At 36.5% G+C, this 14338-nt stretch overlaps 1 protein-coding gene across 1 annotated transcript in view; it reads right to left on the reverse strand.

Annotated features, from left to right (window-relative positions):
* Sec24CD (Secretory 24CD) overlaps positions 1-14338 on the reverse strand; it is a 203717-nt gene that overhangs the window by 22036 nt on the left and 167343 nt on the right. The window contains exon 18 of the mRNA XM_067152321.2: positions 9947-10116. Within this exon, the coding sequence (XP_067008422.2) occupies positions 9976-10116 (141 nt within the window). The 3' untranslated portion in view covers positions 9947-9975. The remainder of the gene's footprint in view (positions 1-9946; positions 10117-14338) is intronic.

Genomic DNA, 14338 nt, shown 5'->3' on the forward strand with positions numbered 1-14338 from the left:
ATTTTATATCACAGAAATATCGGAAATGCCGCAGTTCAGATTTCCTTACCTTTATAAATTTGAAGAAAATTTTTAAAGTAGGTAAAAACTGTGCCATCTTGAAGAATCGAGTGTGTGTTAGGAATTATTTCTAAGACAAATCTTTTAGTTTCAGCTTTCACCAGAAGACGCAAGATCCCCAGCAATCCTGAAATATCTCGGAAGAATGAAACTTCAGCATTACGACGGAGTTTGTAATTGTCCTAAGTCCTCGCCTGCTGCAGCCATGTATCATTAAAATGTGAGGCATAATTCAGCCCGGGAGAGAATAACATCGGAGATGGAGTTTGGTTAAATATTCACTGATCATCAACCGAGTCCAGAAGCCAAGTCTACTACAGCTAAGATTTTAAATTATACTTTTCTCTATTTTCTGTTGTAATAATTATGTAGACGTAGTCCTTGCTTGAATATTTGAGATCATTTCTAATAGTCTTTGTAGATAGGAATTTCACTCTTCTTTCACTGGTGTTGGTAGATTTGATGTGTGTGAGAGTGTATTTGGGACCTATAATTTGTTCTATTTGAGTGAGTGCTTCGTGACATGTTCTCACTGTCCCATGATAAGTTGAGGAAAGTGTTAAAAATATTTGACCCACGCGATAATAGTTATTAACTTATAAATTAATGATGGAATAATTTTTGAATTATTTGGGACAGAATATCGACGTGTTCTGTGAATTTAGGATTTTTCCTTGATGTTTTGTGGTTTACCATAGATTCGAGATAGAATAGAGTCATCTATGATTTCATTAAACCATAGCCTACGATGACGCGACCGCGCGCGTATAATAATAATAATAATAATAATAATAATAATAATAATAATAATTGACATTATTACGGTCTAATAGAATGTTTAAAGGTCATGAGTGTAATTATTACTGTGCTTATAAGTGATTAATGTGTGCTATATTGAAGTAGATGTTGGCCTGGAATATTGGTCGTGCCTTGAATGTCCACAAATTTTGCATTTACTGTTATTGGTATTTTTGAGACTTGTAAATGGATCTTAAGATAGGATTTTATTTGTGTGTCCATTACATGAGTCAGTTAAGGAAGAGAGTGTGTTTTTGAACATAATTTCTTCTTATGCAGCACATGTTGATCAATAATTTGAGATAATAAGAGATTAAAAATAACGTAGTCGTGACTCATAGACCGTATGCGCGAATGTTTATTTATCTGTGACTGTAGGCAATTCTATGGAATTTTTAGTGATGATTTCTACTGTAAAATTATCCTGGAACATCGTTGTGGAATCTATTTCATTGGAAAAGTGATAATCCTGTCACAATCACACGTCAGACGATCGTAATGGTAGCCCTTGTCTGATATGGTCATCGGGAGAAGCTCTCATATTTCAAATAAAATTTAAAATTAAAAATCAAGAGATAGGATTCGATAAATTTATTTAATAATATTACCGTGGACCAAAGCTTGAATGTGAGATGGATGAATGACTGATTTTGTTTATAATTGTGATTTCCATGGTTATATTTCGTCATGATATGTGTACGCTGAGCGCGTAAAGTTTCGATTTTTTTGTTGTTGTTTTGTGGCGAGCATATTTGGCTCAATTATGAATTTTTAAGTAATTTTATGACGGAATAAGATGGATTAGGATCTTTGCTTCGAGGGAAAATACTTAAGCAAGGATCGCGTCAATGAACTAAGCTCACAAAATGTAAAATGTTTAACGCTATAATGCGAGAATTTAAAGTCTTTATTGTGAGTTGTGCACAACACTAGGTCAATTGACATAAAAATAAGAATTTAATGAGTTGGATATTTGATTTCAAAATAATTTTATTATATAATTTGAAGCTTAAATAATTAATTAGAATAATATTTAATTAATAGAAATGATTTATTTGATTTTTCGTCTGATGTAAAAATTTGACTCACGGTTAAACGAATCGCAGGGTATTGTTGATTTAAATAATAATTTAAAAAAGGAAAATAATTCAGATTTTTGATATTTTGAGATAGGATTTTCTCAAATAATAATTTATTTAATTTCTTAAGATGATTTATTAAGACCCACTTTTGTATCTTTACAGAATGAAATTTAATGGAGAACTGTGGGTGAATTCCAGCAGGGAAGAGATAAATATTTTTATTTCAAGATTTTGAAAATATTTATAGAATCTGGAAAGTGCTGATATTTTATTTAATAAATGTTAAAACCCATTTCTTTTTAGTGTTTTCATTTGTCGTCAGTCCTTAGATTGTCCCTGACCCCTATAATTTAGCGTTGCCTGTAAGCGAACGTTCCGCCTCTGGGACTTTTGCTTACCGGCTGAGTTGCCCGGCAAAACGGGGGCAATACATACATACATACATACATGTCTCTTTTCTGTTCCTGTGTTTATCCGACTTTTTGCTTATCCTACACTTCTAGTATCAAGATCTGTCGAGATGGCCCACCAATGAGTGTCGATGCCCACCCTCCTGAAGAAGCTGGGAAGCAGAAGAACTGGGACTGAAAGGAGAGAGCCAAACTATTTGAAGAGACAGCGGTGTACGAAGACGTGGAGACCGTCTTTGTCCTTTTGTGTTTCCTTGCTTTTGCTTCCTCTTCCCACACGGACCTGTCAATGAGTTTATTCTATTATGTGTTCCTTTTCATAAACTGTTAAAGATATTGAAAATCTGTTTTCACTTTCAATAATTTAACTAAGTTCTTCAGACTGTCGAACACTAAATAAAACACCTGTAAAAAAAACCTACATTATTAAACAAATAATAAAAATAATACTATTAAACAAAGAATTATATGTTTTGATCTTGAAAGATCATCATCACATTCTATCAAATCATATTTTCAAAAGAATGATTATAAATCTATGATGGTGGTGAAATTATGCTGAGGAAGTGAATGGTAAATGAACTCTACCATCATAAAGCAGCAGGAATAGATTAAATTAGACCTGAAATGGTGAAATATAGTGGGAAGGCACAGATGAATTGGGTTCATAGAGTAATAAGATTAGCATGGAATATCAGTAAGGTTAACTTCCGATTGGACGAAAGCAGTATTATACCTATCTATAAATAAGGGAACAGGAAGGACTGCAACAACTATCAAGGCATTTCAGTGATCAGTATACCAGGCAAGGGGTTCACTGGTATTTTGGAAAGGAGGATGCAATCAGTGGTAAGAGGGATGAAAATCAGTGTGGTTTCATACCACAGAGGGACTGGCAGGATCAGATTTTCAGTATGTGCAAGGTAATTGAAACATGCTACAAGAGGAATAGATGTTCGCTGTACAGGGGACTATGGGATTACGATTAGTTTATTAAAAGCAAGAAATGGGGCTGTGTTGAGAGTTGATAATAGAATGAGTTCTTGGTTCAAGGTATTTACAGGGGTTAGAAAAGACTGTAATCTTTCACCTTTGTTATTCATATTTTATACGGATCATCTACTTAAAGGTATAAAGTGGCAGGGAGGGATTAAGTTAGATGGAAATGTAGTACGCAGTTTGGCCTATGCCAACAACTTGGTCTTAATGGCACATTGTGCTGAAAGCCTGCAGCCTAATACTTGAAATTAGGTGCAAAGAGTATGATATGAAAATTAGCCTGTCCAAGACTAAAGTGATATCATTAGGTAAGAAACCTAAGGCTTCGGCCACAGTGCAGGCGGCGAGTGGAGCGTTGCCACTATCGAAAAGTTGAAGAGTTGGGAGGAGAGAGCGTCTGTGTGGACATCTAGCGAGAGTCAGTAAGCGGCGCGGCGTCTCCCCTGCACGAGGTGATTAGATAATGGAAGTTTCAGTTTTCTCTCGTTTGTCTCTGCTTTAAATTTTTTTTTATCTAAACTGAAGAATTCGACGTAGGAATAGAAAAGAATTTTGTGATCATCCAGTACATAAATAACGTGAAATGCATGGGGAATTTAATCATTTATATGGAGAAATGAATTGATTTCCTGATAACATTTTTCAAATATACTTGTATGTCCATTCAAACTTTTGACTTCTTACTAAAACTCAAGGGGCGACTACAGAAGAAAGTCGCCAACTTCCAGAGACCCCATAAAAGTCAAATGTAACGCCGAGCACAAGTTCTTATCATGGCAATATATTACAAAGGATAATAATATTACTTAAACAATAATAGTAGGACGTACAAGAATAATAATAAGAAGAAAAATATGCCTTAAAGACAATATTGTTTATGTCCATAACCATGATTGATTTTAAACTGAAATTATTTGGTATATTTAAAATCGTTCCAATCTCTTTCCGGGTTTCCCTTGTCAGTATTAGGTTTTTGAAGTTCTTTTCTATGTGGTTCCTTAGGAAAATTCAGGTTCGAACTTCAGAAATAAGCACTTTCATCTCTTCTCTTGTTAATGCACTAACAGCCATTGCGAGCGGTGCAGCTAAAATCTTAAAACAGGAGTGAGCGGCTAGCGTTGTCCTTGAACCAACTTCCCCTCCAAAATGATGCGCCGCTGACACAATGGCCACATGCATTTGCTAACGCAGATTTGAGTTTCATCTACGCCGCCACACAATGCAACGCTCTGCTCGCCGCTTGCACTGTGGCCAAAGCCTAAGAGAACTGAATGTCAAGTTGGGAATATAAAGCTGGAACAGGTATATAATTTCAAGTATTTAGGATATGTATTCTCCCAGTATGGTAGTATAGTAAGTGAGATTGAAGCAAGGTGCAGGAAAGCTAATGCAGAGTGAGTTTGCAGCTGCGATCAACAGTATTCTTTATGAAAGAAGTCAGCTCCCGGACGAAACTATCTTTACACCAGTCTGTTTTCAGACCTAATTTGTTTTATGGGAGTGAAAGCTGGGTGCACTCAGGATATCTCATTCATAAGTTACAAGTAACGGACATAAAATTAGCGAGAATGATCACTGGAACAAACACATAGGAACAATGGCAGGAGGGTCCTCAGAATGAGGAGATATAGGCTAAGTTAGAAATGAACTCAAAATATGAAACTGCACGCATAAATATTCTTTAGTGGTGGGGTTATGTGATGCGAATGGAGGAGGATAGATTACCTTGGAGAATTACAGACTCGGTCATGGAGGGTAAGAGAAGATGAGGAAGACCAAGACGACAATTGTTAGATTCTGTTTCTAATGATTTAAATATAAGAGGTATAGAGGTAAATGAGGCCACAGAGCTAGTTACAAATAGAGGATTGTGGTGGCGTTTAGTCAATTCATAGAGGCTTGCAGACCAAATACTGAGAGGCATAAGAGTCTATAATAAAGCTGTATGTATAATATTATTATTATTATTATTGTTAATAAATAAATAAATCGAAAACTGTTACTATGTCTGTCAACAGGCAGAAGAAGAAAGGAAAAATAATGCTGGAAGGTACTCAGCTGGAAACAGTAGACCAATATAAATATCTTGGGTGCATCATTTCAAGTGATAACAGAATACAGCACGAGATTAACAACCGCATTCAAAAATCAGCTCAGTTTTACCATCAAGTTCGGAACCTCCTCTGGAACGAACAAGTTCCCTTAAGATCAAAGCAGATTCTATTCCAATCATACTTCACCCCCATAATAACATATGGCCTAGAAACCTGCACAACAACCCAACAAGTGGACAGCAAACTACAAGCTGCAGAAATGAAGTTCCTACGAACTATGGTACAGAAGACAAAAAGGGACAGGGTAAGGAATGAAAGAATAAGGGAGCAAGCTGGTGTGTACCCATCCCTGAATGAAAAAGTGACAAGGGCCCGTTTGAAATGGTTTGGCCATGTCAAATGAATGGACGATGGAAGGACAGCAAAACAATGGCTACACACAGTCGTGGCCGGAAAACGACCGGTAGGAAGACCTAGGAAGAGGTGGCTGGACCAAGTGAAAGAGGACATAGGAACAAGAGGAATCAGCTGGGATGTCGTCTTGAGAGAAGAGTGGTACATGGACAGACAGAAGTGGAGAGTGCTCGTAAACCACACCCGGGCAACTGGAGTGGAAAACTGATGATGATGATGATGATGATGATGATGATTATTATTATTATTATTATTATTATTATTATTATTACCAAATTAAGGAGTGTCTTGTAAGACATTATTTTTAGTGATAAAAAAAATCAACGGTTCAGACCAGTACTATCGTAGCTAGCATTTTTCACATCTTACGTTAAAGCAAATTAAAAATTTGTGGATGCCAGAAATTTTTAATTTGTTTTAATATAAGATGGGAAAAAAGCTAGTCTCGATAGTACTGCTCTGAACTGTCAAAATAACCTTAAAAAAATGTCCAGTGTGGCTAGGACACTGTGTAAATTCAGAGAATTTATTACATATAATAATATCCTAAACTTCCACACTTTTAAGTCAGGGGAACCTCCAGTGGGATTCATTAAGCACTTATGCAAAAGAGTGAATTAACAATATCAATTTAAAAAAATAGTGCTACATTGCAAAAGATAACCAAGCCAACCTCTATGACATATAATAATAATAATAATAATAAAAATAATAATAATAATAATAATAATAATAATAATAATAATAATAATAATAATGAAACTAAAAATGCACTTCCATGATGATGTCATTGCAAAAATGCAGCAGAAAATGACAACCTGTCAGCATAGAGTGCCGAGCAGTGCTCGTCGTGCAGTGAACATCACATGCGGTGGAGTGACGAGCACTGCTTACACGGTACACGCGCGTACTCTTCTGTGATTTAACAGTTTATGATTGACACTGTTTGCGTTTTAACTCATTTCTTCTTGAAGCGGAAGGTTTGAGCTTTCGAACGATATCTTGATTCCTATTTTGATAGCGTTTTGTCACTGAAATTCGAGAGGTATTTCAAGTGATTATCTCTGCCGCCAGGGACAGGCACCATTTTTATCTGCTATGTGGCGACTACTACGCAAACATCTTGCATTTTACCTTCATTTCCTATCGGGGAAGAACCTGACTGTCAACAGAATCATAAATTTTATCAATTCAGGGCTCTCTTGAGACTGTTTTTCCCGTCCTTTTTCCTTATCACAAGCCGACTTGCATTTCGTTGGTCGTGATTGGAGATGGCTTTTGCAAGCAAGTGCAGGTTATCGAGTGTGGAAACAGAGGATGATTTAGAACAGTTGAGTGGTTCTGACAAAAGTTTGTTAGATTCAGAGGGTGATTTGAGTGAGTGGTGTAGTAGTGATGATGCATTCTCTCTTGTTCACATACCAGACACAAGACCGTAGAGATACTGGATACGAGATACTGTTCCAGAGGAAAGCAAGTTTAAAAAGAATTGACAACTAGGAATTAGTAATATTTCATCTGCAATAATAATAGGAGCCACTGGATTTCTTCATTTCAACAATTACTTATAAATGTATAATTTTAATTTATGAATTGGCTCCTTTTTTTCATGAAATTTTTAAACAAGAATAATCATTAGGACATATTCTCTATGGATTATTATACAAGTGTTTCCTTGACAAGTGCTTTCAATTGTAGAAAGAATTTATATAATTTCTCTTAAGTATTTTGTTTTTAATATTGTCAATCTTCTTATGTTAATTTTAAGGACACTTCCTCTAAAGCATTGATACTTTGTCATTACATGAATTTTTCATCTAAACAGTGTTATGTGGCTGAAGATGTTAATAATATACGGAACATGTACCACTTTTAACCAATAAGTTGCCTTAAGCAATTTAGTGTATCGACAAGTTGGAAAATAAAAAATAGTTGTGAATCTGGTTAAGTGCGATACGGACCATGAAGCTAATTTTATGTAAAACAGATAGGTCTTAAGGCGACGATGGGACAGGGATGGGCTAGGAGTGGGAAGGAAGCGGCCGTGGCCTTAATTGAGGTACAGCCCCAGTATTTGCCTGGTGTGAAAAATGGCAAACCACGGAAAACCATCTTCAGGGCTGCCGACAGTGGGGTTTGAACCCACTATCTCCCAAATACTGGATACTGGCCGCACTTAAGCGACTGCAGCTATCGAGCTCGGTAGATCAGTTATAACCAATCATTTGGGCAATATTCAAACTTTGTATAATACCATTAATACCAATGGAAGGACTGACGTTATTTATATGGATTTCGAAAAAGCATTTGATAAAGGCAACCATAAAATTTTAGTTACAAAAAAATGTATAACTCTTGTTTTTGTAAACAGTTGTTGCAGTTAATGTGTTCATATTTTAAAAATCTACAGCAGTTTGTTTCTTTTAACAACAAAATTTCAGATAATTTTATCAGTCCTTCTGGAGTACCACACAATTCTAATCTTGGATCTCTCTTGTTTATAATTCTACTTAATGATTTATCAGACAATATTTGTCGCTCTAACTGTTTACTTTTTGCAGACTATTTGAAACTTTACAAATACATTAGTGAGTACAAAGACCCGGATGAGTTGCAAAAGGACATTGATAATGTCATTTCCTGGTGTGATATTAATAATTTGTCTTTAAATGTTAGCAAATGTAAATACATGACTTTTACTAAGGAGGAATTTGAAGCCCCAGCCTATCACATAAACGAGGCAAAACTGGATAGGGTTTTAACGTTTAAGGATCTTCTTATAATTTTTGGCGGTAAGCTAATGCTCAACGATCATATCAATACAATAACAAAGAATGCAAACCGAATGCTGGATTTTTGATAAGAAATTTGAGACCTTTTACCCAGCCCTTTGTACTGAATAAATTATATTACCTTAGCAAGGAACATATTGGAATATTCTGTAATAATTTGGAGCCCGTATATAAAGCAACAAGTGAATGCTATTGAAACTGTACAAAGCAAGTTCCTATGTTACCTTCACATGCTGTTGTAAAGCATTCGGGACTTTACCTACAATAGGAAAAAAGTGATGTACAATTTTTATTATTTTAAATGTTAATATGTGCAATAAAATATTAAAATCAATACAGCTAATTTAATGTTCCCATACTTTCATAGTTTAACAGTACATAAGGAAAAGAAACATATGAACCAACCATCATCCCATGATATGGAAGTCATAGGATTAATTGTTGGCAATAGAGGAACTATTTCTTCCTTTTTCGTCCAGTTCTGCAAATCATTTAACCACAATCAGCCACAGGCATTAATAAAAGAAATTGCAGCGACTGCCTTGAAACATTCCGTCCAAATCCTGAACAACCATATCTCCTGAACTTTCTAATACAACAATATACAGTATGTCAAATGTGCGCTAACCAACTCACAATTACTTTTAAAATTCATATTTGTCTTTCTGTATAATCGATTTAATGTGAACATGTGCAATAAACTATTAAAGCCAATACAGTTAAGTAATGCTGTCATCACCAGTGGAAGTATCCTATTTGTTATCGCCCTCTTCCTATAGCAAACTATCCACTTCATTCCCGTACCGATAATGTAATCTAATCAATATATGAAAAATGTTTCCACCTAATCGATACCTTTCTTTTTATTTAGCCTTTGGCTACTTATAAAAACATTAATAATATCAGGACATGTTTCGATCGCTTTTCATATATTGATTAGATCTTCCTATAGAGCGTAATCCTCAGTTCTGTCAAATAGTGTTGCCCAGCCTCAGTCTGTATGGCCCACGACACAGTACATTCATTATAACACATAGGCAAAACTAGCTGATTACAAACATCCGAAGGTACGCAAATTGCACTGCATGACATTTCTGATCAAGCAGTTGCCTAAGAAAATAAACTAGTGTTCCTAGCCTATAGTATAAGAGGGCCACTGTTTAAGGCGAAGCAGTACCAACCTTATTTCAAATAATGCATGCACCCCAGTTTTCCATCACTAAATTCCAGAAAAATATGTGCGGAGTATTTGCATATATATGGTAATACTGTTACTTCCTGCTCTCATGTGGACCAGCCACTACTGTCTAGAGGTTGTAGTACTGAGACAGACATACCATCCATTTCAAGCAAGCCACCAGGAGCTCTAGCTGAGCAAGTTGCGGATTTCCTTATGCATGTGGCATAAAAAGTCGACATATGACGCTGAGCCATCGAGTCCACGATCCTCGACCAGGAAGTGCTTGAACACCATCTCCAGTTTATCACGCTGCCTTACAAGTGTTAACTGCAAAGACAAAATAATAATTTTAAACAGGACAAGGTAGTGGAGAAAATAATTTTGGCAGAAAATAAATAACTTAAGACTAGTATTTTGAACCTCATATTTAGTGGATATCTACACATCTAAGCTTCATTTTCACATAATCTGAAACTGTATCTGGTACCTATCAGCTGAATTATTCTCACCTGTAACACAGAAGCTATGGAGTTGATATCTGTCAAATGCACAAATATTCTCCTCTATCCAAAAACCAGTCACTTTTCACAGACTTTCAGAAAACAAAAAAAATATGTTTATTTAATTTCTTTCTTATATGGTTTTGGTATCATGTTAACACCTCTCTAAGCCTTCACAGAATTTATAATATGTATTTTTTACTTCAAATTCCCACCAAATCAACCTATTAAACCCTCCCCCATTTTAGAAGATGATAATGTAAGTGGGTGGGTGGGGGGGTTGCCTTATAGACAAGTATCGTATTTACCTAATTTTATATTTTCCTTGGTTCAACCAATACCCCTTAGCTTAGAATTGGTGTCATTAATACTCTGATAAAATTCTTCAAAAGAATTTATTTGTAGTGGGCCACCTGTTCAATACATTGTTGATACAAGCAACTTAAAACTAAATGGCATGTATACTCATAAAACTAAGACATGTTTCAACCGCTTTTTTGGGGGCCATCTTCAGCTAGCATATATATATATTTTTTTTTAAATGAAGAAGACATCTTAAAAATTCCCGAAGTAAAATAGGCCTATATGGACAAAGAAACATGATTAATGGATAGATATAAGGTTGAAACTTTAACAGTTGTTTAAAAATCATGCATTTTTAAAAAATAAAGACTGCCACCATGGTGTCAACACACCACTATGCTGACATGAGGCGCTGGCCTCATCTGTCTGAGCTACTCAGCCTGGCAGATCAGCTATTGTTCCTATAACTAGTTGAAAGGAAATGTATGATGAAATGGTATGTGGAACGTTTTAGGAGGCCGTTGAACTGTGCTGTACTAAACTCACTCAATTTATTGACAAGTGATGGGAAAGAAAGTAGAACAGCTCCAGTTAGTGGAGGAGATGTTTACCAAATATTCTCATGGAAGTCATAAATTAGGGCTATGGAGATGTCCTACAGATAACACACTGTCAAGGCTAGCAGAGAGACACTTCACCAGAAAAATGCCACCTAAAGGTGAAAAATCTAAGTAGCAGAGGAGTGTGCCATGTGCACCAAGTATGGAGAAAAGAAGACTTCAATATATTGCTGCCAGGAGTGTGAAGTAGGCCTCTGCATTGAGGAGTGCTCTGAACTGAATTATTAACTTAAGGCGACGTTTATCTCTACTACGCGAGGCGAGATCTGATGCACAGCAGAGGGAATGAATGCGCACGGATGCAAAAAATCAAATGACGAATAGTGAAAAACATCTCAATTTACATGGCTTCTTTCTCATGAACCGATTGTCTCATTAACCTGGGGTTCGTGTTAATCTTTGAGCTATCGCCTCAAACTTTTCCACACAATAATTCTGAGACATGATTCTGAACACCACTAGCTTTCATTGCCTCCTGAAGCAACCATTGCAAAAAGGAAGAATGGCCCTATCATTCTGTCTAAAATGCAACAGGTCTCTTCTCTATTAACGTAACCAATAAATACAAAATACTGTAAACTTTGTTCTTTTGAGAAATTATTATAAATGTTTGAAAATAATCTGAGCTACTTTGAAGCAGCAGTGAAATTTTAGAGACTGCCACACACTCATTTGATTCATCTCCATTCGCTGGGTAGTGCGGACCTTAAATTGTCCGCATCTCTGCTGACACGTTGTCCTCCACAAACTTAGTCAATTCCAGCACATAAAACATACTGCCAAACCATCATTAGCTGTCAAGTCTTTCGCTGAAATACCAAAGCTCTGTGCTATTTCACATGCTTTGAACTGCAACATTTCATGTGTTACAGCATGACAATTGTTTCTGTGACCCACCCAAGCACTTGTTTATGTATTTTCTCATATTTTACTTTTTGCCCCTCTTGAAGCAATTTGCAGGTTTTCTTAGCTTATATTTCATTTCCCTTTTTGAAAGTGGTTTAACGTCTCACTAACACATCAATGGTTTTTGGCGACGCAAGGATGGGAAAGGGCTAGGATTGGAAACGTAGCGTCCTTAGCCTTAATTAAGGTTCAGCCCCAGCATTTGCCTGGTGTGAAAATGAGAAATCACAGAAAACCATCTTCAGGACTGCCGGCGGTAGGATTCGAACCCACTATCTCCTGAATTGTTCTTAGTTTTGCAAATACCAAATCATACAGGGTGGCACGTCACAATTCCAACTCCCTGCCCTTAAACTGTTTTCTTTAGCAACTTATATAACACCCAGTGAGCCTCTGTGGCTCAGGCGGCAGCGCACCGGCCTCTCACTGCCGAGTTCCGAGGTTCAAATCCCGGTCACTCCATGTGAGATTTGTGCTGGACAAAGAGGAGGCGGGACAGGTTTTTCTCCGGGGACTCCACTTTTCCCTGTCATAATTCATTCCAGCAACACTCTCCAATTTCATTTCATCTGTCATTCAATAATCATTGCCCTAGAGGAGTGCGACAGGCTTCGGCAGCTGGCACAATTTCTAGATGGGGGCTTCATTCATTCCATTCCTGACCCAGTCGAATGACTGGAAACCGGCTGTGGATTTTCATAACACTCGGTGTGAATGAGAACATGAAATAATTTATTCATTTTTGCATAGTTGTAACTTCTGGATTAAATGGAACACTTCCAAAACATAATTACGCACTACAGCTATTAGCAAACAGACACACATTCACAGGGACACATTGACAATGGAAGGGTAGGAAGGAGGAACATCATTAGCTGTGACCACGTTGTATATGTACCATGAAAACAAATATCAAGTGCCAGCAGAAAAGTGATAACCCTTTTGCTATAAATTTACATGGGAATCGCCTTACCAACATTTAACCAGACCAGGACTTCGAACGTGGTCAGGTGATTGGGTGTCACTTGTGTCAGAAGTCTGCACGCGAGATTTCCACACTCCTAAACATCCCTAGGTCCACTGTTTCTGATGTGATAGTGAAGTCGAAACGTGAAGGGACACGTACAGCACGAAAGCGTACAGGCCCGCCTCGTCTGTTGACTGCAGACCCGATAGTTCAAGCCTCCAAGAAGTAAATTACACTGCTCCACTCAAACTATTATCATTTGAAATGTATTTTCAAGATATCGACCTCAAACCTGGAACATGTACTCACAAGGTTGCTTCGTAGTCTGTACGTTGTAATACTTTTCAAAGCAATACCAATGGTAGCTCCATTCAATAGTCTTTCATAGCACAGTGTAGTATGAATGCCGTATTTATGCCATATGTATACTCATTGTTTTCAAGTACGCAAGGATTTTTCTTAACGGCTACTCCCCGTTTAGTGTTAGCCGTTAATCATTAGAAATATCTAATTCACTGTCACTTGGTACCTATTATAACCGGTCTGTACATAATTAATCACAATTATCGGTAGCTGTCGAAAACTGAACACGTGGCACCATGTTGAAATCTCCACGGGTGCCCCGGGAAGCTGGAAACGGGAAGATGATGATGTGACTCTACCACATCTTGAGGTGTATCCCATTATTACTTAATTGCAGTGTTTAGCATAACATTAAATGATCATTTACTTAAACCTTTATTTTTAATGAGTTCACAACTGTTATAGGACAAGTTATTTACACATTTATTACAAAAACTTATTCTCCTTTTTCATTTCCATTTTTCTTTACGGAACAGCAGTCAACAGGTATTACTAATAGACTCCGACATCGCCTTCATATGTCTATCCACGCAACACGAACTCAAGTTTTAATAAGCGTTTTAACATATACATATATATATATATATATATATATATATATATATATCATATTTTAATGTGTTTAAATTTTTTTAAAAGTGTTTTATACTGTGGCCTATATGTTTTAATGTGTTCAATGTACTCATGTCCAATGTACACTCAATAGGTTTTAGTTTATTGTAACCTTCACCACCACCTTTGATCACAGATATTTTAACCTCACACTACTGCAATATATTTTATTTCCATTCCCCATTAGACATCCGTATGATCTAACATAACATCTTTATGATTTTGTCTAATGGCTGTAATATAATTATGAACTAGCTGATGGTGGCCATGAAAGGCCG

Source organism: Anabrus simplex, chromosome 8 (genome assembly GCF_040414725.1).
Source record: "Anabrus simplex isolate iqAnaSimp1 chromosome 8, ASM4041472v1, whole genome shotgun sequence".
Lineage (NCBI taxonomy): Eukaryota > Metazoa > Arthropoda > Insecta > Orthoptera > Tettigoniidae > Anabrus > Anabrus simplex.